The 24,739-nt window shown below is 39.3% G+C and overlaps 2 protein-coding genes and 1 long non-coding RNA gene across 4 annotated transcripts in view; 2 read left to right on the top strand and 1 right to left on the bottom strand.

Annotated features, from left to right (window-relative positions):
• Positions 1-16,692, bottom strand: part of LOC127000442 (uncharacterized) — a 37,507-nt gene extending 20,815 nt beyond the window's left edge. Inside the window, exons 1-3 of the long non-coding RNA XR_007754038.1 lie at positions 16,573-16,692; positions 13,886-14,041; positions 11,756-11,933 (exon numbers count right to left, since the gene is read on the bottom strand). This is a non-coding gene — a long non-coding RNA (uncharacterized LOC127000442). The remainder of the gene's footprint in view (positions 1-11,755; positions 11,934-13,885; positions 14,042-16,572) is intronic.
• Positions 1-18,555, top strand: part of LOC127000441 (uncharacterized) — a 44,079-nt gene extending 25,524 nt beyond the window's left edge. The window contains exons 2-6 of the mRNA XM_050864165.1: positions 10,346-10,417; positions 11,788-11,928; positions 13,895-14,045; positions 15,420-15,533; positions 16,591-18,555. Of these exons, the coding sequence (XP_050720122.1) occupies positions 10,346-10,417; positions 11,788-11,928; positions 13,895-14,045; positions 15,420-15,533; positions 16,591-16,700 (588 nt within the window). The 3' untranslated portion in view covers positions 16,701-18,555. The remainder of the gene's footprint in view (positions 1-10,345; positions 10,418-11,787; positions 11,929-13,894; positions 14,046-15,419; positions 15,534-16,590) is intronic.
• Positions 18,556-20,373: 1,818 nt separating this feature from the next.
• Positions 20,374-24,205, top strand: LOC127000439 (cylicin-1-like). Of its 2 annotated transcripts, XM_050864164.1 has the most exons (7): positions 20,374-20,728; positions 21,054-21,156; positions 21,326-21,395; positions 21,886-21,943; positions 22,169-22,350; positions 22,537-22,852; positions 22,913-24,205. In XM_050864164.1, the coding sequence occupies exons 1-7, from the start codon at positions 20,678-20,680 to the stop codon at positions 23,597-23,599; spliced, it is 1,467 nt and encodes a 488-aa protein (XP_050720121.1). In that variant the 5' UTR covers positions 20,374-20,677; the 3' UTR covers positions 23,600-24,205. The 2 variants fall into 2 exon arrangements, with proteins under 2 accessions (XP_050720121.1, XP_050720120.1); XM_050864163.1 differs by having other exon boundaries at positions 20,376-20,728; positions 22,537-24,205.
• Positions 24,206-24,739: the final 534 nt, after the last annotated feature.

Genomic DNA, 24,739 nt, shown 5'->3' with positions numbered 1-24,739 from the left:
AGATGAAGGGAGTAAAAGAGGTGAAGGGGAAGATGATGAAAGGTCAATTGAGTGAGGGGAAGAAGAGGGAGATGAAGGAACGAGACGGAAAGAGAGGGGAAGAAAAGGGTGAAGAAGAAAGGGTGAAAGAAGAATGAAGGTGAGGGAGAATATGATATATGTGTGTGTGTGTGTGTGTGTGTGTGTGTGTGTGTGTGTGTGTGTGTGTGTGTGAATTATAGTGGACTGTCTCTTATGACTTGTTACTATTATTGTTTATGTTTTTATTGTTGTTTGTTTATTTGTTTGTTTGTCTTGAAGTTACGAGAGCAAACAATTTATTTTATTTATTTTGATGCATTTGTCTAGTTAGAGAGTGGAGGAGGAGAAGGAGGAGGAGGAGGAGGAGGAATGAAGAACAAAGAGAAGAAAAACACGAAAAAGAAGAAAAAAAAGCATGAAAACAAAAAACAAGAACAAGAAAATGACAAAGAAAAGGCAATATAATAAAAAAGACAAAAGAAAGAAAAATTAGGGGAAAACAGAGAGAGAGAGAGAGAGAGAGAGAGAGAGAGAGAGAGAGAGAGAGAGAGAGAGAGAGAGAGAATTACCGCTACGAGGGAAGCATATGGAGGGAAACCTTGACCCATACAAACATCTCTCCATCTCTCCCTCCCTCATTTCCTCTCCCTTCCTCCCCTTAACCTCCTTTTCACCCTCTCCATTTCCTTCCCCCCCCCCTTTCCGTTCCTTCCCCTTTCCCCCCTTTCCTCCTCCTCCTCCTCCTCCTCCTCCTCCTACGCACCTTCGCTTTCCATGAGTTCATATCAATCTTTTTCTTTTTTTTGTCTTGACCTTAATCTCTCTCTCTCTCTCTCTCTCTCTCTCTCTCTCTCTCTCTCTCTCTCTCTCTCTCTCTCCTAGGGGTAAATATATAAGAAGGATGACTTGCAGATAAGGACTGAAAACATCGTTGATTTAAGATCCTTGATAATAATAATAATAATAATAATAATAATAATAATAATAATAATAATAATAATAGGAATTCTACCTTTATTTTAGTAAACATTTAGCATCACACAACAAACCCTTAATCCGTAGCCCGCAATAAAGTCAACAAAGCCTTTCTTACGTCTTCATACTCCTCTGCTCTTACGGTCAAACAATACATATGCTTTCCCTCCCTCCCTCCCCCACCCTGAGGAAGGGGGAAGGGATGGGGCGAGGGAGGAACAGGAAGTACCGAGCCTTGGTGTCCGGTGAGCCACGTGTAATGATCCAAAGAGAGCCGATTACATCCAGGTGTTCGTGGGGCTAGGTTTAAGCAAGAGGTACAGCAGGTGACGTCAGGAATATATATAAAATGGGAGGATACGTAATAGCCGCGTTTGGCCTCGGTGTTCATCTCCTTCACATTGGCCTTTGAGATTGTGGTGGAAAGTAACGCGTCTCAAAAACATAAAAGAAAACAGCATTTAATTCCCGGAGAACGTTTTAGTGCCTCTGTATAAGGTTTACTGTAATATGTCAACTCCAGAGGACGTAGCATCTCACTTTGGCCTCGGTGCTCATCTCCTTCACATTGGCCTTTGAGATTGTGGCGGAAAGTAACGCATCTCAAAGACATAAAACAAAACAGCATTTTAGTCCCGGAGAACGTTTTAGTGCCTCTATATAAGGTTTACTGTAATATGTTAACATCTGAGAACGTAGCATATCAACATTTATAGAAGCAGCATCTATCTAAGTCTTGGGCCACGTTATCTCAATACAAAAGGAATAAAGGATCTCAGTACTTTAGATATGGTTTACTTATTATGGGGCTATGGGCACAACATCCCAATAATAAAGAGAAGAGAAGAGAAGAGAAGAGAGTATAGGTCCCATTATAAGACATTTCACCCCCCAAGAACACATGAATTTGACAAGGCTTTCGTAGGAGTTGTGAGCATTTCAAGGAGTAGTTTTATGACCCTGGAGGTAGTTTGACCCTTCTTCTTTACCGTGAACCTGAAGAAACACTCATTAGAACCCGACTGACCCCTTCTTTTACCTTTAGAAAAAGCTGATGTGAGAAGCGAAAGTGTCTTATAATACCAGCCAATATGTCTTGAAACAGATAAGCAAAGCACTTCAATTATTATAGGGTTTCGATCCCCTTCAATATGGCAACACTGCAATGAATCGGTGCCCAAGAGTATGTCATTTCAGCTCTTCTAAAGGAATTTGATCTTACAAATTTAAGGAACGCGATCTTACTAGCATTAGAAGAATAGCGAGGCATCTTATTACTTAGAGGCATATAGTGTTTTTCGTACCTTTAAAGTTTACCTACTGAGAAAATGAATATGGTGAATGAAATAAATAAATAGCTAAACAGATAGATAGAAAAATGAATAAGAAATAAATGAAGGAATAAAAAGGGTGAAATAAACACGAACCTTAAATAAACGTTTCCACCGAATCTCACGAACGTTGGGCGGAAGGCAAACAAACGAGGGGGAGGTACACTTTTTTTTTTTTGTCTTCTTCCCCCACCTTTTACACACACACACACACACACACACACACACACACACACACACACACACACACACACACACACACACACTTTTTTACTTTTATTTTTGTATGGTTGAACGTTAGGCCAGAAAAGGTAAAAAAAAAAAAAAGAGAAATAAGAAAAAAATAAAAGAAAAAAGTTTATATACATCGGCTCAGACAAGGTTTAGAGGAGGAGGAACACAAAGAAACACAAAGGAAGAACAAATAACAGCAGACCTGATGGTCCTTACGAGGCTGTTTGTGACAAGCTACACTAACTATCTAATCAAAGGTGGAAGATGAAGGACAGCAAAGGCGAAGGATCCTCCCCACCCCCCAATCCCTCCAGCCAAAGCTGGCAGGAAAGGACAAAGAACTATGCAGCATGGAAAAATTGCATGGAAATTATGTAGGAAAGAGGAAAGAACTACCATTACTGCTACCACTAACCGGGCGATAAAAACGGACAAGGACACCAGTATTCGAAAGAACTTAACGTTATTATGACAATGAGTAATATCTTAGTTGCTGGTTGGATTCAAAATACTTGTCTAATCTATTCTTGAAGGCCGTAACTGTTGTACTATCAACGACATCACAGAGTAGAGAATTCCAAATATTAACAGCTCGACTGAAGAAGAAGTGTTTGGCTTCGTGCGACGAAAATCTTTTACCACTTATCTTGAAATTGTATTTCTTCTTGTTCTATTTGATCGATCAATTGTAAAGTAATCTTCCGCATTAATATCACTGAATCCTTTAAACATTTTAAACACTTCTATTAGATTGCCTCGCATTCTTCGTTTTGATAGGCTGAATAAATTTACTTCTGTAAGCCTTTGTTCATAAGATAAATTTCTCAACCAAGGAATCATTTTTGTTACTCTCCGTTGAACCCGTTCTAACTTTTCTACGTCTTTTTCGTAATAGGGAGACCAAAAATGTACACAGTACTCTAGATGAGGTCGAACCAGCGAATTATACAGTTTTAATATTACTTTTTTCCGATTTATTATTAAAGACTCGTCCGATGAAGCTAACCAATATATTTGCGGTTTTAACTACCTCTGAACAATGCTGACCGGGCTTTAAATCGCTTGATATAGTGATTCCAAGATCCTTTTCTTTACTTACTGCAGAAAGTTGTTGGCCATTCATTATGTACTGAACGCGATTGTTATTGTTTCCGAGTGGTAGATGAGTGGAACAGGCTGAGCAGTCATGTGGTGAGTGCTAATACAATTGTCACATTCAAAAATAGATTAGATAAACTCATGGACAGCGATATTAGGTGGGGTTAGATTCACGGGAGCTTAGGTTCAAAGGAGCTGCCTCGTACAGGCCTACCGGCCTCTTGCAGACTCCTACGTTCTAATGTTCTTATGTTCTTATTTGCCATTGATTGGCCTAACGTGCAAGTCGATCTAGATTTGATTGTAATGCTTCTTCGTCGAGTGTCGTAATTACCTTACAAGCGATTTTTGTGTCATCAGCAAATTTTGATATTTTGAAATTGAGCCCATCATCTATATCATTAACATAAATTAAGAAGAGCATGCGACCAAGCACTGATCCTTGAGGTACGCCGCTTCTGACATCGAGGCAGTTAGATGAAACACCGTTTAAAACTACTTTCTGCTTCCGGAGGAAGAGGAGAAGGAGTAGGAGCTTACTGCTTCCATCTGACTGACTGGCCGTGGCGAACTGACTGGAGGAAGAGGAGGAGGAGGAGGAGGAGGAGGAGGGGGAGGAGGCGGAGGGGGAAGACTGACCGTAACATACACAAGAGTCAGTCACGCCTCGCTAATACCTCCTCCTCCTCCTCCTCCTCCTCCTTCATCTTCTTCCTGTCTTTTCATCTCTCCATCTCCCATTTCTTCATCTCCCTTTCCAATCTTTATTTTATTCCTCCTCCTCCTCCTCCTTTTCCTCCTGTTTTTCTTTCTCTTTCTTTCTCTTTTCTTCTTTCTTCTCCCTTATAAGTCTTTCCTTTCTTCCTCCCTTCGTTTTCCTACTCTTCAGCCTCCTCTACTTTTCTCTTTCCTTCTCCTTTTTCCTTCTTATTCATTTCTTCCTCTTTCCTTCTCTCTCTTCTCTCCTCATTTGATAATCTTTCCTTTTCTTTCCAATATCATTTTCCTAATATTTTATCTCCTCTACTTCTTCTTAACTCCCCTTCCTCCTCCTCTCCTCCTCCTCCTCCTCCTCCTCTCCGTAATGACAAAAAGATAGTTAGGAGGCGTGAGGGATGCTGATAAAGGAAATGACAGAAGAATTGTTGGAATCAAGGCAGGATTCCAAGATGTGATGCTGATAAATGATAATTCTACTCTCTCTCTCTCTCTCTCTCTCTCTCTCTCTCTCTCTCTCTCTCTCTCTCTCTCTCTCTCTCTCTCTCTCTCTCTCTCTCTCTCTCTCTCTCTCTCTCTCTCTTTGATTCTTCTCTTGCTCCTCTTCTCCCTCCCCAGTATTTCCTCCTCGTCCTCCTCCTCCTCCTTCTCCAGCCACTCCTATGGCAAAAGGATTGATTAAATCACTGTAAGCAAGCAGCCTAGTAATGAGCCAACAGGCTTTCTGCTGCCTGCTAGTCCATGTTTCCATGTTTCCTCCGACCGGCCTCTTGCAGACTCCTTACGTTCTTATGTTCTTATGTTCTTATGTTCTCCTCTTTCTTTATTTTCCCCTTCACAAACTATTCCTTCCCTCCCTTACCATTCCTTTTCCTTTTTCTCCTCCACAATCATCTTCTTGGCACCATCTCTCTCTCTCTCTCTCTCTCTCTCTCTCTCTCTCTCTCTCTCTCTCTCTCTCTCTCTCTCTCTCTCTCTCTCTCTCTCTCTCTCTCTCTCTCTCTCTCTCTCTCTCTCTCTCTCTCTCTCTCTCTCTCTCTCTCTCTCTAATCCACCACCTGACATCACCCCACAATTAATCTAAAGCCAGTGTTGTCTAACCAAAATAATTATAAAACCCGAACCCATCCCTCCACCACCCAAAAACAATAAAAGTCCTGGACCACATAAATATAATCCAGCTCTTTGATAAAAACCCTGTGGAGCATAAAAGCCTCACTCCCCTCACACAAATACAAAAGTATGAAAAAATAAAAACTCCTCACAACTGTATTGGAAAAAAGGCCTAGCTCTCTCCCCTTACGTTTTACAAGAGAATAAAGAGTAACAAAAGGTACCGATTTAAATAGATCAGAAAAAATTACATTACTTGGTTTAGAAGGAGAGAAAAAAAAAGTACACCTTGAATTACAGGCCCTAATTGGTAACTTCCGGTTGTGGAGGTAAGCAAAAAGAGGGTGGCGAAACTCATTAAAATTAACCCCACCCTTATTAACCTTTTCATTAATTGTCGACCTCACAACACTTCAGACCACCAAATCTCTTAAATTTTTATAACGACCTCTACCGTTTATACTTTGAACAGGTGCTACAAATTAAATAGCAAATCCGATGAACGTAGACTATGAAGTTTCAAAGCGTTTGATATTTGAGCACATCAACAGACAAGTATTGACGGTCAGGTAAACCAATGGAGTCAGATTGGTTGACATCCTTGAATTGGAGAGCTCAATTCAGGCGTGATTGCAGAGCTAGGGCCCCGGAAGTGGGCGCAGTGTTGGGGTGGAGTCCTCTTCATTATTCTTCTTTTTTTACGGACTTCATTCTTACATCACGCTGACTGTATATCTGCGAACGACAGCAAGAGAGACATCAAGTTTGTTCAGATTGGCAACTTGGTGGATGAATCAGGGACCGAAGCAAATGAACAGAAAGTTTACGGAGGGATCAACTTTTAATTAGATGAAACGAAAGTTAGTTTAGATTAAGAAGATGGTCAAAGTTTAAAAAACGTTCATAAAAAAACGAACTCAAGAAATTCAAGAATAAACTCACTCAAAAAATTCTCCAACGTCAAAATCAAAGCGGCAAAACAGCAATTCTCGCTAATGCATCGATAAGCAAAGAAAAGCGAACAAGCAGAATAAAGGTATAATAAACTTTTAATTTAGAATAAGTCAGACCCTCGCTCTGCCCAAGGGTACAGATAGACCACTACCCATGTGCGGTATGGTTTTGAGGTCTCCCCACCATACAAAGAGGCAGCAAAAATTAGAAGAAGGTTCAGAGCAAGGCAACGAAATTATCCCTTTCGCCAATTAACCTATCCTGCTCTTTCTCTCTTGAAAACATTCCCTCTCGCGAAGCAGGAAACTCGGAAAGCAGTCGAATGTTTCAAAATACTTATGGTTTTGTGAACGAATGTGATCAACATTGTTTGTTTTGACACTTTATGACTTTGCGCGAACAATGGCGTAAAACTCAAGTGAACAAATTAATTCAGACTGCTAATTTTCACCAAACGTTGTAGTGTAAGTGAGATAAATGGAGATGCTCCCGTCAGTGGTCGTCAAAGCTGATTGGTAGCTCGAAAAATACTTCAAAATAAGCTTCATTCTGACTTCATCCTATAGAGGTACAAACGTTTTGAGTTTGGGAGTCTTCTGATTAATGTAAAATCCATAAGGAGAGACCGGAGACCACACCAGTCTGGACCATAAGATGGGTCCGTGGTCTGATTTCTATTATATATCTATATATCTCTCTCTCTCTCTCTCTCTCTCTCTCTCTCTCTCTTATAAACAGCTAATGAGAAGACAGTTAATGAGACTCTATTGAGCGGTATAAACTAATTAAACCACCACCACCACCACATTACAATGCATAGGTAAACACTTTCCCCGTTACGTGGGTTAAGCGGCGTCACCTCACGTGTGTTCGTACGTTCGTTCTACAGGCAAGTGTATAACGATGGCAGGAAGAACGAACGGAGTGAGTAACTGTCTTGCTGCTATAGCGAAATGTAGTGCAGTACGTTAACGAAGTAACTGCGTAATTGTTGTTGTTGTTGTTGTTTTAGTGATGGGCAAATATATAGTATTGTTTTTTTTAATTGATAAGAGCCGTTATGAATGTGTCCCTGTGTGTGTGTGTGTGTGTGTGTGTGTGTGTGTGTGTGTGTGTGTCAAACAGAAAGTAGTACGGTAGATGAAGAAAAGCAAGAAAAGGGAAAGAAGAAAAAACAATAAAACGATGAAAAGGGGAAGGAGGACGAAGAGGAAAAGAAGAAGGAAGAAGAAAATTATAAACAAAGAACAGTAACAAAAACTAGACGAATAAGAGGAAAAGTAAGTATTAAATGAAGAAAAACAAGAAAGAAGGAAAGAAGAAGACGAAGAGGAGGAGGAGAAGGAAAAGAAAAGAGGATGAAGAAAAGGACAAAAATAACAATAACAAAAACTAGACGAATAAGAGGAAATGTAAGCAATAAATGAAGAAAAACAAGAAAGAAGGAAACAAGAAGAAAAGAATAAGAAGACTAAAAGGAGGAGGAGAAGAAAAAGAAAAAGAGGATGAGGAAAATGACAAAAAATAACAATAACAAAAACTAGACGAATAGGAGTAAAGAAAAAAATAGGTCCAGACAGAAGGAACCAAAAGCAGGAAGCGGAAGAAACAAAAAAAAAAAAAAACCATACAGTAAAATAAAGAAAACAAACAAGATCCCCACAAGATAAATATTTCAATCCCTTCCTCCTTCTCCTCTTCCTCTTCCTCTTCTTCCTCTTCCTCCTCACCCTCATCCATCTCTTTTTTCCCATCCTGTCTTGACTTCTTCCCTCTCTCCTCTTTCTCCTTTGCCAATATTCCCTTTCTTCTCCTCCTCCTCCTCCTCCTTTATTCTCTCTCTCTCTCTCTCTCTCTCTCTCTCTCTCTCTCTCTCTCTCTCTCTCTCTCTCTCTCTCTCTCTCTCTCTCTCTCTCTCTCTCTCTCTCATATATAACGTTACGGCACAAACTCAACCATAAGAAAATGCAAACAAACTCCAGTCGATATTTCATGTTATATTTCCACTCCAGAGGTTCTTACGGCATTGGTGTTTTTGTTTCTCTTTTTTCTGTGTGTGTGTGCCCTTGAACTGTTTATGTTGATGTAAGATTGAAAGAGTCCGGCCATTCTCACTAACCTGTATAAACATAATCAACAAAGGCTTCCACTGGGCTCCAATAATCCATGAAAACTAGACCATGAAATATCAACTTAAAAGAATGTGTGTGTTTTTCTTTATCCTGTATGTTCTGGTTCTGTATGAAACCGGCTAAGTGGTCAGCGCGCGGGGCTCGGAGACAGGACCCGGGTTCGTGTCCCACCCACTGCTCAAATCTGACAATTTTCAGTCATTGCCGAGTGGCCCAAAACTACCCACATGACGTCCTGAAGACCATCTATCAACCCGGACTATAGTTTAAATCTCTAAAGAGGATCAAGAATGAGTTCCGGGCGGGAGCATGAGCCAAGCAAGATAGCGCCACTATAAAACACTTGCCTGTGTCATAACGGGCTGGGACCGACCATCAAGCTCCACAAAGAAAGGCTACCGGCGCCATAGGCTAAACGTAAAAAAAAAAACGGTCTCTCTCTCTCTCTCTCTCTCTCTCTCTCTCTCTCTCTCTCTCTCTCTCTCTCTCCATCCCTCTTTTTTCGCTCTAGAAGGCTTAAATTCACCTGTACATATAAAAAAAAATAAAAAATCTGTCTGTTAGGGTAACAGTTATACATCATGTAGGAAGGAAGAGGAGGTGCAGGAGGGGGGGAGGAGGAGGAGGAGGAAGCACCCACCCACCCGCAACCTACCACTCGTTAAACAAATATAGCAATGCATTTATCTTCTCCGCTAGGCTGAAGTTGTGTAAGAGGGTGAACTTGGCTCTTCTCGCTCCCTCTCTTCTCTTTATTAATGTTAACTTGCATATCCACGCCGTGCTCTCTGCTTATGTGTGATCTCCTTGTGTCTGTGTTATTTATCTTCCTTTCTTTATTCACCTCCTTCCTCTTTCCTCTCTTTCTCTGGTTGCTGTTATTTTCCTTCCTTTCTTTATTCACCTCCTTCCTCTTTTCTCTCTTTCTCTGGTTGCTGTTATTTTCCTTCCTTTCTTTATTCACCTCCTTCCTCTTTTCTCTCTTTCTCTGGTTGCTGTTATTTTCCTTCCTTTCTTTATTCACCTCCTTCCTCTTTCCTCTCTTTCTCTGGTTGCTGTCATTTTCCTTCCTTTCTTTATTCACCTCCTTCCTCTTTCCTCTCTTTCTCTGGTTGCTCTTATTTTCCTTCCTTTCTTGATTCACCTCCTTCCTCTTTCCTCTCTTTCTCTGGTTGCTGTAATTTTCCTTCCTTTCTTCATTTTTCTCCTTAGTCCTCTCTCGATTATCTACTTGTGTGTTCTTCCCTGTTTGTGTTACTTCCACTTCTTCATACTTCATCTTTTCGGGAATATACTTTTCTTTATCATTTATTTGCATATTTATCTTTTCTGCTTATGTTTGCTCTCCTTCCCTGTTTTGTTAAGTTTTCTGTCCTTTCTTCATTCTTCTTCGTTCCGATGTTCCATTTTTTTTTCTTTTGGTATTGATATATTTGTGTTTCCTCGTTATGTTCTCTCCTCCCCTCTGTGTTATTTCCTTTCCTTTCTTTATTCTACTTTGTTCATTTATGGCTTAAAAACGTCCAGTGAGAGTGAGAGAAAAAACGAGGGGTAGACAGACACATAGAGACAGACAGACAGAGAAACGTAACAGTAACAGTACTTTTTTCTGTCTCCATGATGACAAAAAACAACCAAACAGACCGACATTTATAACGCGCGCACACACACACACACACACACACACACACACACACACCTGTCACCACACCGCTTCCTAACAGACCAGGTGTCACGCCCCCTCACCTGCCCTTCCTTCCCTCCCCACAGGTGGACTTCCACTACCACTTCTACCCCCACAACCAGCACCTCTTCAACCTGCCCGAGTGTGCAACCCAACAGGTAAGCGACTGGTGATATAACACCTACGCCACCAGGTAGCTTTGATTAGGATTCATTAGTTAAAGGTATGATAGGTATGATAAAGGTATGATATGGATAACCAGTTACTCGAAAATACATGCAGTTTACTTACTATATATACCGTTTACCGTTTACCGTTGATGAGGTTTCAGGCCCCGCTCCACTGTCCACTGCCGTCAACAATTATGATGTTAGCCTCAATAATAATCCTCGATATGCACTTATTCACAACGTCGTAGTGAGTGAGTGAGTCTTAATTGCTTTCATGAATAGCCTCCTGATGTTCTTTTAATAAACTTGGCATCAATATAGTCACTTGGCCATGTTTTGGTTCGTGCTAATCACAACATCTTTCCTTTTTACTGTATCACAAATATCCATTATTTCATTCTCCATTAATCTGATATTTTCTTTATAGTATCACAATCTAATGTCCAACGATTATTTCCAACTCACTGAACATTTAACACTCAATTTATCTTAGAGTCTCAAACACCAATTAATAGCCATGGCATGATCAGTTATGATACGAATTCTCTCAATTTCAGTCTGTAGAATTAAACAACATTGGTCATTCGCTGAGTGGTTGAATTCAGGCTTCTTGTACCTCACACAATTTACGCATTTCTTCTCAGCCATGGCGCACTCCTTGGACTTATGATCCCCGGCACATTTGAAACATTTTTGGGCTTCTCCATTGGTCTTGGCAGCACAGTTGGCCTCAAGATGGCCGTATCTTTGACAATAGTAACATATGATTCATGGTATCTATCTCTCACAATATACACTCCCCATTCTAGTTTTATCTTTCTATGATGCTTGTGGATCAGCCCTCTAACAGTTGGGTCACATTTCAAAATATAGTGCATTGTGCCTCCAGCAGCAGGCTTACTGAAAATCTCAATTTTTCCCTCAACTCCTGGAAATATAGTAACAACTACGCCACCGGGTAACCTTAACTAGAGTTCATTAGAGTTAAAAGTATGATAACCTAGTATATGGACTGTCAATTCTTCGTAAATGCATGTAGGCTATTATGTATTTATAAGTGACAGGTGATATAGTAACACCTAAGCCACCAGGTAACTTAGATTTGAGTTCATTAGAACAGGTGTGGTGATGATCTAGTCTACGGATCACCAGTTCTTCATAAATACATGGAGTGTTTATTCATTCATGAAGGAATTGGGCTGCCACCAACCGAACCTTACCTAACACAAAACGCAATACATCCCAACCCAACAAAACCCCCAATATAACCCCAAACATAACCCCCCAAAAAAAACAAATAAATAAGTAAATAACAACAACTCTCACCTGTCCGTCACACCTGTTCATCCTTCCCTCAGGTGTGCAACGCAGTGTACCGGCGGCTCAACTTTACGCAGCCCCTATGCCAGTGTCCCAAAGGCAGTGACCCGTGCAGCGCCTCCCTCCTGTCCAACGACCAGCGCTCCATTGAACTGTCCATGGGCGGCCCGCATACCAAGGTAGGCTGTGGGGATAAAGAGGGTACAGGTTGTGGTGTTTAAGTGGGTACAGGCTGGGTAAAGTGGGTACTGGTTCGATTACTGGCTGGGTAAAGTGGGTACAGGATGTGGGGTTAAAGGGGGGTACAAGCTGGGTAAGGTCAATACTGGCTGGGTGATGTGGGTACAGGTAAAGAGGGTACTGGCTGGGAAAAGTGGGTACTGGCTGGGTAAAGTGGGTACTGGCTGGGTAAAGTGGGTACTGGCTGGGTAAAGTGGGTACTGGCTGGGAAAAGTGGGTACTGGCTGGGTGATGTGGGTACAGGTAAAGAGGGTACTGGCTGAGTGATGTGGGTACTGGCTGGGTAATGAGGGTAAAGGTTGGGTAAAGTCGATACTGGGTGGGTTATGTGGGTACATGCTAGGTGAAGCGGGTACTGGCTGGGTAACAACAAGACAAGGAGACAAAACTTAAGACCTATTTTTAGAACCCTGATCAGCTCTAGGTCAGTGGTCTGGATCTGCATCTGGTCTGGATTCGTTCTTCGGAAATAAAACGCCTTGAGGCAGATCGTGTCCCTTTGGCGGAGGTCATTTTGATACTAGTTTCTGCTATTCATCATATTTTACTTACAGTCAAGGTCCCCTGGTGGTGTCAGGGGCCCCAAACGGTAAGTTCTGGTCCCTGCTTAATATTGAACAGATAACTAAAAAACTAGATTCCAGGATCTCAATGGTAAATAGAACACGGGGTTTGCGTCAGTGATCCGAAACGGGTCGTCGTAAATAGAGGAGGCCTTGAAAATACATATATACAAACGGTACTACTAAACTGTAGATTTATATACATAACACGGTTAACGGGCAGACCAAGAGACAACGTTACACCTTAAGCTTCTTCCACGCATGTATAACATACAAAAAGCAAGGTGACGGATCGGTGGACGAGTTCTGCACATTAACTCTTAACTATAGCGGAAAACTGAGCGGAAGACAGGGAGTGACGTGACGCTGCACTCTCCTTGGTGTCTATTCCCGGAAGTCTGCGATTTGATCTTACAAGCGGAGGACCGTGTTAATCACCTCCTTTGGTTTCCTCTTAATTCCAATCTGCATGTCATATAAGATGTCACACCTGGTTGTTGTATTCATTGTTTCTTGTTTGCTTTTTTTTCCTTTCTTTGTATTCATTTTGCCTTTTTATCGTCTTGTATTTTTATTTCTTTTCACATACACCAATAAGATATCATTCATATTTTTAAGTAGTGTTTATTTTACTTATTTTTTTTCTAATTTAATATTGTCTAGTTACTTTTTCACATACATTGCTATTTGTCCAAGCCATTCCAACACTACACACAGCACTAAACTACATTTTAAGCAACTCATTTTACCTCCTTTGCCACAATTCACTCACATAAACCACTCCTAAACCACTTACTAACACAAAACCAACTTCCATCACTCGTAACCACTTCATCATTTATCTATATTGTCCATTACACCACAGAACATCTCTATCACTTCCTTATCTTCTTTACCCCGAGCCGTTCTTTCTAATCCAATGGCTAAATCAATACCAACTTCCACGTCATTCATAACCTTACTCACTCCACGACCTATAATCACCATAGCGAACTATCTTTGACTAAACTACTGAAACTAAACTCGTACTAAACTCTTCCTGCTTCTTTTACTCAACCTCGTTTTCTGTACTTCCATTCACCTACAAAACCACTAACACAACACCAACTTCCATCACCCATAACCACATCATCACTTATCTACGCTGTCAATCACATCACGTAACATTGCTCTTCCTTTTACAGCTCACTTATTTCAACCCTATACATACGTACACCATACTTTCTAAACCACAGACCAATGTAATATCATCTTCCATCACCACTAACCACTTCATCACTTATCTACACTGTCCATCACACCGCATAACAGTTCTATCTCTTCCCTAACTCACCTATTACAGGCCACAACGGTGATTAAGACCTGCGAGCCTGTATGGAGTGTAAGGGACTGCAGGGCGCCTCGGGACTGGTCAATCCTCGCCCTGCAGAACACCCGCACGGGCAAGGCTCACTACCTCGTCATCTGCAAGTGCCCTCAATCCTCCAAGCTGGGTAAGGAAAGAGGAGAGAAGGGAAAAGGATGAATTAGTGAGTGTCGAAATAAATGGGTAATAGTTGTTTTTAATCCTCCAAGCTGGGTAACGGAAGGAAAAGAGAAGGGAAGGGGTGAATGAGTGAAAATTAATATGAATACAATGAGTCTAGATTCCTCGTATAAATGGGAGTATTTTCTCAATCCTACAAGCTGGGTGAAAGATGGGAGGAGACGGGATACGGTGAATGAGTAAATATAGAAACATAAAAAAAGACCGTTATCCAAGTTTTAAGTAACCTAGATTTCTTCAAATTAATATATAATCGTTGTAGCCTACTGTACTTAAAATAGGAAACTAACGCAAGCCTCACGCAACCTAGCCCTCTGCAAATGAGTAGTCAAATATCATCTATAGCCTAATTTCCCTATAAGTAGTCTTTAATCTCGGTCTCACGCAACCTACTCCTCTACAAATGATTAAATATAATCTCTAGTCTACACATTTAGATACTCATACTCAAGTATCACGTTAACACAGTGATCTAAAAAAGTAGTGCAGAGTAACATGCAACTTCTCTCGTGCCCCAAATGACGTAATCTAGTCTTTTACAAGTGAATAAATATTGTTACTAGGCTATTTTACACACATTTCAAAGCTCATACCAAAGTTTCCCGCTAACCCAGTACTCTGAAAAGTAGTGCAAAGTAACGTTCAACTTCTCGTGCCCCAAATGACGTGCGGGAAACACCTTCTTGCCCTCAATAAGCTTCTTCCAGGTGTGTTCCCTCCCTCAGGTGGGCCACGTTAGCTGATTTCTCTTAGGTAAACAAAGGTGACAAGGTGGAAAGGTGTGTGTGGGTGTGTGGGTAGGTAGGTGGGTGGGCCGGTGGGTGACTTGCTTGCGGTCCTCTCTCTCTCTCTCTCTCTCTCTCTCTCTCTCTCTCTCTCTCTCTCTCTCTCTCTCTCTCTCAGAACAGGTTACTTGTTTGCTAACCTATGAAGAAAGGCACATTACTCCGTTTTCTTTGCTGTTTCATTTATTTTTTTCCGCCTCTAATGCACACACACACACACACACACACACACACACACACACACACACACACACACACACACATAGATTGAAAAGAGTGCAGTAGTTATTAGGTCATATATAACACTTATATCTATCACTCAATCTATCTGTTTCTCTGTATCTATTTATCTGTCTTTCTCTTTCCTTTTCTTTCTTCTCATGTAAACTTTCCTTACCTCCATCTTTCCTTTCGTTGCTTTTTTTTCATTTCCCTCTCTACCTACCTATCTATCTATCTATCTACCTATCTACCTATCCATCCATCTATCAATGTATCAACCTATACATCTATCTATCTATTTATCTATCTTCCAGAGGGCCCCTTGAACCACGAGCAGCCCAGCTATGCCCAGGTACCCAGCATTCGAGTCTACGGGATGATGTGCATTGGCAGGAACTACAGACGAGCTACCCGCCAGGTGTCGCAAGGTAAACACAGGTGGCCTACAGATAATGATGATGATGATGAAAGATATGGAAGGTAGATAGACAGATAGATGAATAGAAGCGAATAAAAACAACAACAAAATGAGAAGATAAAAGTCAGAATAAGTTTGTAGGCTACTATAAGAAAAGGGAATTTAAGAGAACGAAAGAAAGATAAGAAGAGAGGAAAATAAGCAAGCAATACGAGAGGATGAGAGGTAAAAAATAATAATATGAGGAAAAAAGGAAAGAAAGATATATAGATAGTAATGATGATGATGATGATGATGATGATGTGTTAAAGATAATGAATGATGATAATATTGATAATGATAATAATAGTGATAATAACAGTTTGAGTTTGCAGGAAAAGTAACAAAAAAAGTGACACATATTTACTGAGAAGATAAGAATAGGTGGACTAGTTGGGTTAGTAGCGAAAAAAAATAATTACGAAAGAACTATAATAGCCTACTATTTATTGTAGGTATTAGCAGGTGAAATCTAGTTGGGTTAGTAAAGGAAAAGAAAAACAAAAGAAGAGCTATTTATTATGTGGAGTAAACAGATAATAGCAAGTTAGATAATAGCTGGTTGGGTTAGTAGGGAAAATAATAGTAACCGAGGGAAACTAGTAACAAAGGAAGTGTTATGGTGGTGTTGACAGGACATAAGAGGGGAAGTATAGTTAGATTAGGAAAGAAAATAACAAGGATGAAGTTTTATCTATTAGTATATGTATAAAAAAAATAGTGTAGTCTATCAGTAACCTTTCGTGTGATGCAATAAAAAAAAAAAAAAAAAATCAAAACAAGCTTTATGAAGATGTCTAAATCGCCGTGTAGACATAAGACATACATATATATACGTACACATACACACACATACGTAAATGCGCACACATACACATATACGCTCACATACACATATACGCACACACACATGCGTACACATACATTATATACGTACGCATACATTATATACGGACACATACATTATATTCGTACAAATACATACGTATAATATGCGTAAACATTCTCACCTTCTTCTTCTTTCCCAGTTCCTGCAGAGTTTCCTTGGGAGCAGCTGAAGGAGGCGCTGAAGGAGGGGACGTTAGTGCGGGACCTCGACCTGCAGAAACCCTCCTTACCGTACCTCCCGCCCTACTGAAATTGTTGAAGCAGGGACCACATACTATTAGTCCACATTATCGTACTTAGAACATTGTATTTTTCGGTTTCTGGCCCACAAGTATATAAAGAAACAATGATACTGTACGGTTTTGACATTAACTTCAATTGGATATCGTTATTGGTATGGCTATGACAAACTTAAATCAGGGAACCACATTATTGTACTTAGGGCATCGTATTTTTTTCGGTTTCTGACCCATACGTATAAAAGAAAAACATTGATTACGGTTTTAACATTAATTGGATATCGTTACTGGCGTAGCTACGATAGTTTAGGGACTGAAATTTGAAGCAGGGAATCACATTATCGTAGCACTTTTTTATTAGGTTTCTGACCCATAAGTACATAAAAAACATTGTTACTTTACGGTTTCAACACTAACTTTAATTGGATATCGTTATTGGTGTGGCTATGACGGTTTCGGGGCTTAATTTGAAACTTGAAGCAGGGAACCACACTCGCCTACCCTTCGTACCCCCGTAGAGGGCATTGTCGTATTTGAATTTCTTTATTTAATTGTTTATTTTGTTTTGTTTTGTTTTACTTTATTTTGGGTTACAATCAAAGATTTTGTAGTTTTGTTTAATTTCCAAGCACAAGACTGACCTCGTTTCTTTCATATTGGGGGCATTTTTAGATACGTTTAGTATGAATCACTTATTATTTCATAGGTTTATAGATATGTTGACAGTTTTTCTTTCCTTTCTTCTTTAACTGACATGCAGGTTAAAGTTTATATAGTCTAATCTCTCTCTCTCTCTCTCTCTCTCTCTCTCTCTCTCTCTCTCTCTCTCTCTCTCTCTCTCTCTCTCTCTCTTAATAAATAATAATAATATTTAGCGTGCTGGCCATGCAAAAAATTGACAATTAATAACACGTAGACCTATATTGTTTTCTTCTTATAAGTTGCATTATAAATCTGATCTCCCTAGCTAAGTAATTATAGATTGAGACTGGCTGCTCGGTCTAATTAAGATATAAAAGATGATATATGATTAGTAGTTATTCCTTTATTTGTGACAGTAGGCTATGACACTCCAGAACGTTCCTTACCCTTAAATATCAATTGTTCTCCACTATTGTTACGTTATGGTGTTGTTTGTATCCGTAATTAAGTATCCTATTAGCTTATTTAAAGGAGAAATAATTTTATCCTTAATTTGCGGCAGTATTGTATTCCAGAATGTTCTTAATCCTTATTCTTTGTTATCCATTATTGTTACGCTATTGTTTTGTATGCTCTTATTAGCTTATTTAGCGAATGTTTATGACTGATTTATGGCAGTATTGCATTTCAGAAAGTTTTTAAGCCTTCCATCATCCTCTGCTCTTCATTATTGTTACGCTGATAATGCTGTGAAAAAGGTTCCTCATATCTTTTTACCTGTGATGTCGCGCAGCCCAGGTGAGGTAAAGGTAATGTAGGGGCATTGGCTATAGCTGCGCGTGGCCTCGGTGCTCATATCCGTCACACTGGCCCTTGAGTAACTGTTAACAATGCGTGTACCAGGTATAGGTTGAAATTAATTAAGAAGACTCCTTGGTTAGGCTTTTAGAAATGCTTCAAAACTAATAATTATATGGAGGCAGATTTCATAACCATACATGTAATAACGAAAACAATAGAAAAAAATAGAAATCACCATATCTGCTTGCCCATATCAATCCCATACCTGCCTTCCCATATAAATTCCCATACCTGTCTTCCCATATAAATCCCCATTCCCGCCTACTCATATAAATCCCCATACCTCCCTACTCATATAAATCCCCATACCTGCCTACTCATATAAATCCCCATACCTCCCTACTCATATAAATCCCCATACCTGCCTACTCATATAAATCCCCATACCTGCCTTTCCATATAAATCCCATACCTACCTTCCCATATAAAATCCCATACCTGCCAACGCATATAAATCCAATAGCTGCCTTTCAATATAAATCCCATACCTGTCTCTCCATATAAATCCCATACCAGTCTTCCAATATAAACCCTCTATATCTGCCTTCCCACATAAATTCAGTGAAAATCAATCAGTTAACTTAAATAGCCAATATATGTGGCCTTACTATAGGTTAATAAAATCGGCTACTTGAACACATATCCATTACATCTACCATATAAGCATTTGATAATTATACGGAAACCATGAACAAAAGAGGCATAGAAAATAATGGCAATAGGCTACGTTCTTGGTCATCTTTTTTCCTTAGTGTATATAGCTACGTATTATCGTTCACACTATTAATTTTATTGTTACTCGTTAATTGTTCACCGCTGTAGTTCTGCTGTGCTTGTTATATCTATTGCCAAATGTACAAAGTTGTCCTTAAATAAAACTGACAAATGTAATGATTGCCTCTTGGTTTTTTTGCCTATCACGACCAAAGAATTATAAGAAAAGAAAGATTGTGGAAAAGAATAAAGAAAGAATATGAAAAAGAATAAAGAAGAAATTGAGGAAAATAAGGATGAGAAAATATGGAAAAGAATAAAGAAGAGAAAGAATGTGGAAAAAAATAAGGAAGAGAAAGAATTAGGAAAAGAAGAAAGAAGAGAAAGAATTAGGAAAAGAAGAAAGAAGAGAAGAATGTGGAAAAGAATAAAGAAGAAAAAGAATGTGGAAAAGAATAAAGAAGAGAAAGAATACGGAAAAGAATAAGAAAAACAAAGAATGAGGAAAAGAATATAGAAGAGAAAGAATGAGGAAAAGAATATAGAAGAGAAAGAATGAGGAAAAGAATATAGGATAGAAAGAATATGGAAAAGAAAAGAGAAGAGAAAGAATGAGGAAATGAAGAAGAGAAAGAATATGGAAAAGAATATAGGATAGAAAGAATATGGAAAAGAAAAGAGAAGAGAAAGAATGAGGAAAAGAAAGAAGAGAAAGAATGAGAAAAAGAATGAAGAAGAGAAAGAATATTGAAAAGAATAAGGAAAAGAAAGAATATGGAAAAGAATGAAGAAAGAATAAATAAAAAATGAAGCTAATTGAAGAAGAGAAAGAAAGAAAATGATAAAGATGAATAAAAAAGAATAGCGCCAAAGCAGAATACCATAAGGTCTATAGAAGAGAAAGAATAGAAACAAGAATAAAGAAGAGAAAAAAAAGAACAAAGAAAAAATAGTAAAGAAGAATAGAGAAAAGAATAAAGGAGAAGAAATAAAAGAGAAATAAAGAACACGTCTTAGAGAGAATAGCCTACCACAATTTCTGGAAAAGACGAAGAATAAAAAAAATGAATAACGAAGAATAACTAAAGAATAAAGATAGATAGATAAGTAGATATGTAAATAGACAGATAAATAAGCTAGGTAGATAGACAGACATATATAGGTAAGATAACTACGCTTGGTTAGTTTATTACAGTAGGCAACATAACTATACCTGAACCCCCTCGATATCACAACTACCGTACCATAACTATACCCGTCAATAATAATAATAATAATAATAATAATAATAATAATAATAATAATAATATGATGATGATGATGATGATGATGATGATGATGATGATGATTCCATAATGTGATTCTTATAATTATATATTAACTGAGTGCGTAGGCAAGATAACCAATGCGTGGAGTTATTAGTAGGCGACATAAGTACAGCCATATATCCTAACTACATCCATCATCACTACCCCTCAAAAATCAATATAAAGATAAGTATAGTGTGATTTTAGCGATTTTAACATACACGTTCATTAAAACCTCCCACACTTTGCTCTGGACAAGACGTAACGTAGAGTAGCGGTCAGAATAGTGCGATAAAAAGTACCCATTGAGTCGAGCAGCCCTGAAGACCCAATCAAAAACTTCACGCCCTGCTTCAGTCACGCGTCGACCACCAGGGAAGGAAGTCACGTCACTCTGCACTGAAGCTTGACATCTCAACTCGCTCTCTGATTTGATTAACAAGAGAGAAATAGATAAAACGAAGATGACGGAGGACAGCCAGGCAACGCTGCAGCGCGAGATGGACGCAGAGGAGGTGAGGCAGGATATATATATATATATATATATATATATATATATATATATATATATATATATATATATATATATATATATATATATATATATATGCGTTTTCAAATACTGAATTATATATGACATTTTTTACATATTTGCGTAATGAAATACTGAATATATAGTCTATATATAGTTAAAGTTATAAATCTTATATTTTAACATCATTATTTCTCCCGTATGGTAATTTTTAGTGATGTAAATATTTCCCATTATAAACTGAGGCTATCATTAATGCTGTACTGACTCCAGTAATAATAAGATATTATGTCTTTTCTAACCTTTAGATGCGCCAAGTTAACAAGATGCTGCGAAAAGACATGAACTACTTCGTATCGGGGCTGCACGTGGCTGTCAAGTGCATCCTGACGGCGATCGATGCTGTCAAGGGTAAGAATGACGGTGATGGTGATGATAATGATGATAATGATGATAATGATACTAATGATAATAATAATGCTCGTTTGTCAGAAGTAGTAATAATGATGATGATAATGCTTGTATGTCAATGATAATAATAGTGAAATTGATAATAGTTATCATTTCCTTACACATCCAGACCGATATTCAGAGGACGACAAACAGACATCAGCCTCAGAGGAAGAAAGAGACACACAGCCATGCCTTAAGTAAGTCATCCCTGCCACCTTTACCTTACTTTACTAACACATTCCATAACCCTTAAATTATCTAGACACCTTCACCTTTACTACAATACTTGCCTTGGATAACCCACTGCAATAACCTGCTTTGATTAACTCGAGAAATATGTCTCCTCTCTTTATCACTGGTCAGCCCATATGCAAGCCACACAACTTCTTAACAGAATATAAACGTCTTGATCTTTATACAAAACTTGCCTTGGAAGGACCACTGCAATAACCTGCTCTGATTAACTCGAAAAATAAGTCTCCTCTCTATAACTGGTCAGCCCATATGCAAGCCACACAACCTTTTAACAGAATATAAACGTCTTGATCTTAATACAAAACCTGCCTTGGATAACCCACTGCAATAACCTGCTCTGATTAACTCGAAATATAAGTCTCCTCTCTCTATCATTGGTCAGCCCATATGCAAGCCACAAACTCTCTAATAGAACCTGTCTTGATCTTACAGAGTGGAGGAAGGAGACAAACCCGAAGCTGAACAGGAGGAGCCACTGGAACAAACACAGGTGATGATGTTTCCAAATGCTGCGTAAATATATGACATACCAATTGGAAAGTGCTGATATACTTATCTACTTCCTCTTAGCATTCGTATTTTTAAATATTTTTAACACACAATAGGTATCCAGCTGATTTAAAGTAGTAACGGTTGATGACTAGCCTAAAAACAATCAAGAAAGACTACCTGAACAACCTGCGGAGTGGAACAGACTAACACCATCTTATTACAGGAGGAGAAGGATGGAAACGATATATCCAGTGAGCTGATGAAGTCCCTCAACAACACTCTGGACGACCTGAAACAAGCCGAGGACAAGGTGTTTGAAATGGGCTGCCAGGAACACGAGGAGACAGAGGCAGGACAGCCCTCAGGGGACTCCTTTTGCTACCTGGAGTTCATGTCGGAGTTCATGTAAGTGTGACCTGTCTTCAGTTTTTAACCATAAATTACATCAGTCAAAGTCCAGTTCATTGTATTACTGTAAGACCAGACCTGCATTCTCCTTTAGTCTTCACAGTTTGCCATGAGAAAAAAAAAAGTCCAGTTTATTGTGATGGTAGAAGGTCTGATGTGCATGCTCCCTCTCTTCCCCTCCAGAGCACACTTCCGGCAAAATGTCTTGGAGTCATGCCGGCAGTTTCTGAGCATGGAGGCGCAGAAAGTGGCCCTGCTGCACGCGAGGAAGGAACTCAAGGACCTTCGTTTCGATCTCTCCAGTAGTCCCAGCAAGGCAGCCACCCCCAAAGTCAGCTCCACGGTCACCGCTGCCTCGAGAACAACAGCTCAGAGAATCAATGTAGAGGCCAGAGCTCCCTCCAGCACCGAAACCACTCTTAAAATAGATGGTTCTGAGGACAACATCCCTTCACACACAGCAGCTGCACAAGATGATGGTGAAATGGATACTTCTGAGGTCAGCATCCCTTCACACACAGCAGCTGCACAGGATGATGGTAAAATAGATGCTTCTGAGGACACCATCCCTTCACACACAGCAGTTGCACAGGATGATGGTAAAATAGATGCTTCTAAGGACAGTATCCCTTCACACACAGTAGCTGCACAAGATGATGGTAAAATAGATGCTTCTAAGGACAGTATCCCTTCACACACAGTAGCTGCACAGGATGATGGTAAAATAGATGCTTCTACGGACAGTATCCCTTCACACACAGTAGCTGCACAGGATGATGGTAAAATAGTTGCTTCTGAGGACAGTATCCCTTCACACACAGCAGCTGCACAGGACAATGGAGACTCAGAAGACAAAACATCTTCAGAGACAAGATCAGCAGCCACGGAGGGAAGCATCACTGAGGACACACCTTCAGTGGACACCAAAGCCACACCACAGAAAGGAGATGCCAACACCACCACTCCCTCTGAGCCAAAGGAAAGCACTCAGCAGGGTGATGACAAAGGCGCCTCCCCAAACATGAAGGTGACACCACAAAAAGATGACTCCGCAGCCTCAGCCACGGAAGTCACTCCAGAACAGAAATATCCGGAAGCCCAAGTTGTTCTTGACGATGAAGTGTTTGACTTTGTGTCGCCTCTGGGAATGACTAGGATGTTTGGCACCCAGTATGAGGACTCCAAGATTTCGTTCTTGCCACCTTCTCCAGCTCACCAAACAATTGATTCACCCACAAAGACATAAAGAGGTATAAGATGTTGAGGTCAGGCCAGTAGGTGGTGAGAATCAGTTTTATTTTGCCAACTTTTAGATAGCTGGTGCTGTTTTTGACAGATGAATGGAAAGTTTTCAATATTATGTACCATTTGAAGAGTTTTATTCCAGGATATCTGGCTGCATGAAACTTATTTCCAGCGATGTGTTAGTCTAAGTAGATTATGAAAAGGATTTCTCTACTTTTGCCTTTACCATTTTCATTTTATGTTGTTTTACTTTGAGAAAGTAGTAAGTGTGAGGTATAGGGTGTAAACAACTATGGATACAATACCAACATAAGTTAGCTTCAGAGGAATTTCTTTATTAAAAAATTAACACAATGAGCAGATGCACAATGGATATTCCTTGCGTGGTTAAAAACATTTCTGTTAACTGCAAAACCCATTAGAAACATTCCCAGTAGGAAAATTGTGCATACCATTTGCTAAATCTTACAGTAGTATATGCTGTCTTTTATATATATTTACCATTATATACCATATGTACATTTTTGAGACCTTACCATAAACAGGAAATACAGAACTGGTTGAAAAGATGATGTAGACAAGAGCATAAATAAAGTATAAAATGTCATTCTGGAGGTTTAATTTTGTCCTTAAGTTCACCTAAATAAGCCTTTTTCTAAGACTTGTTACCAATGCTGACTGGGAACTAAATCTTTGGTTAAACTATAAATAGACAAGGAGCAATATTCTCTGCACATATTGTTACACCACAACAGGTAGTAAAGGTGTGAAAGTGTAAAGTTGGTGTTTGAAGCATGGGACAAAATCAAGACCTTAAAATGAAGTACAAATTGATATCCTTGTGACTAGATTTAACTTAAGTAAAAACAGGAGTTTGGGCATGCAAGCTTTTAAGTTTAGATACTACTCAAAGTAACTATAAAGAGTATATACTGAAAGCTTTCCCATTGTTGCATGCCACTCCCACCAACCTCAAGAAAAGATGATATTATTCACTACATTGGCTTTAAAATTCTTAAGCATAGATACAATTAACTTAAGAATCATTGGGAAAAAATCTTTGTAGTGGGTCTCATTGTGTGTGTTCAAGTATGTTGCTGTTATATGAGTCATTTGTTAAACAGCTTTGAGTCCAACATTA

Source organism: Eriocheir sinensis, chromosome 18 (assembly GCF_024679095.1).
Source record: "Eriocheir sinensis breed Jianghai 21 chromosome 18, ASM2467909v1, whole genome shotgun sequence".
Classification (NCBI taxonomy): Eukaryota; Metazoa; Arthropoda; class Malacostraca; order Decapoda; family Varunidae; genus Eriocheir; species Eriocheir sinensis.
Note: the sequence above shows the minus strand (reverse complement) of the source record. Positions and strands in the feature narration are given on the sequence as shown.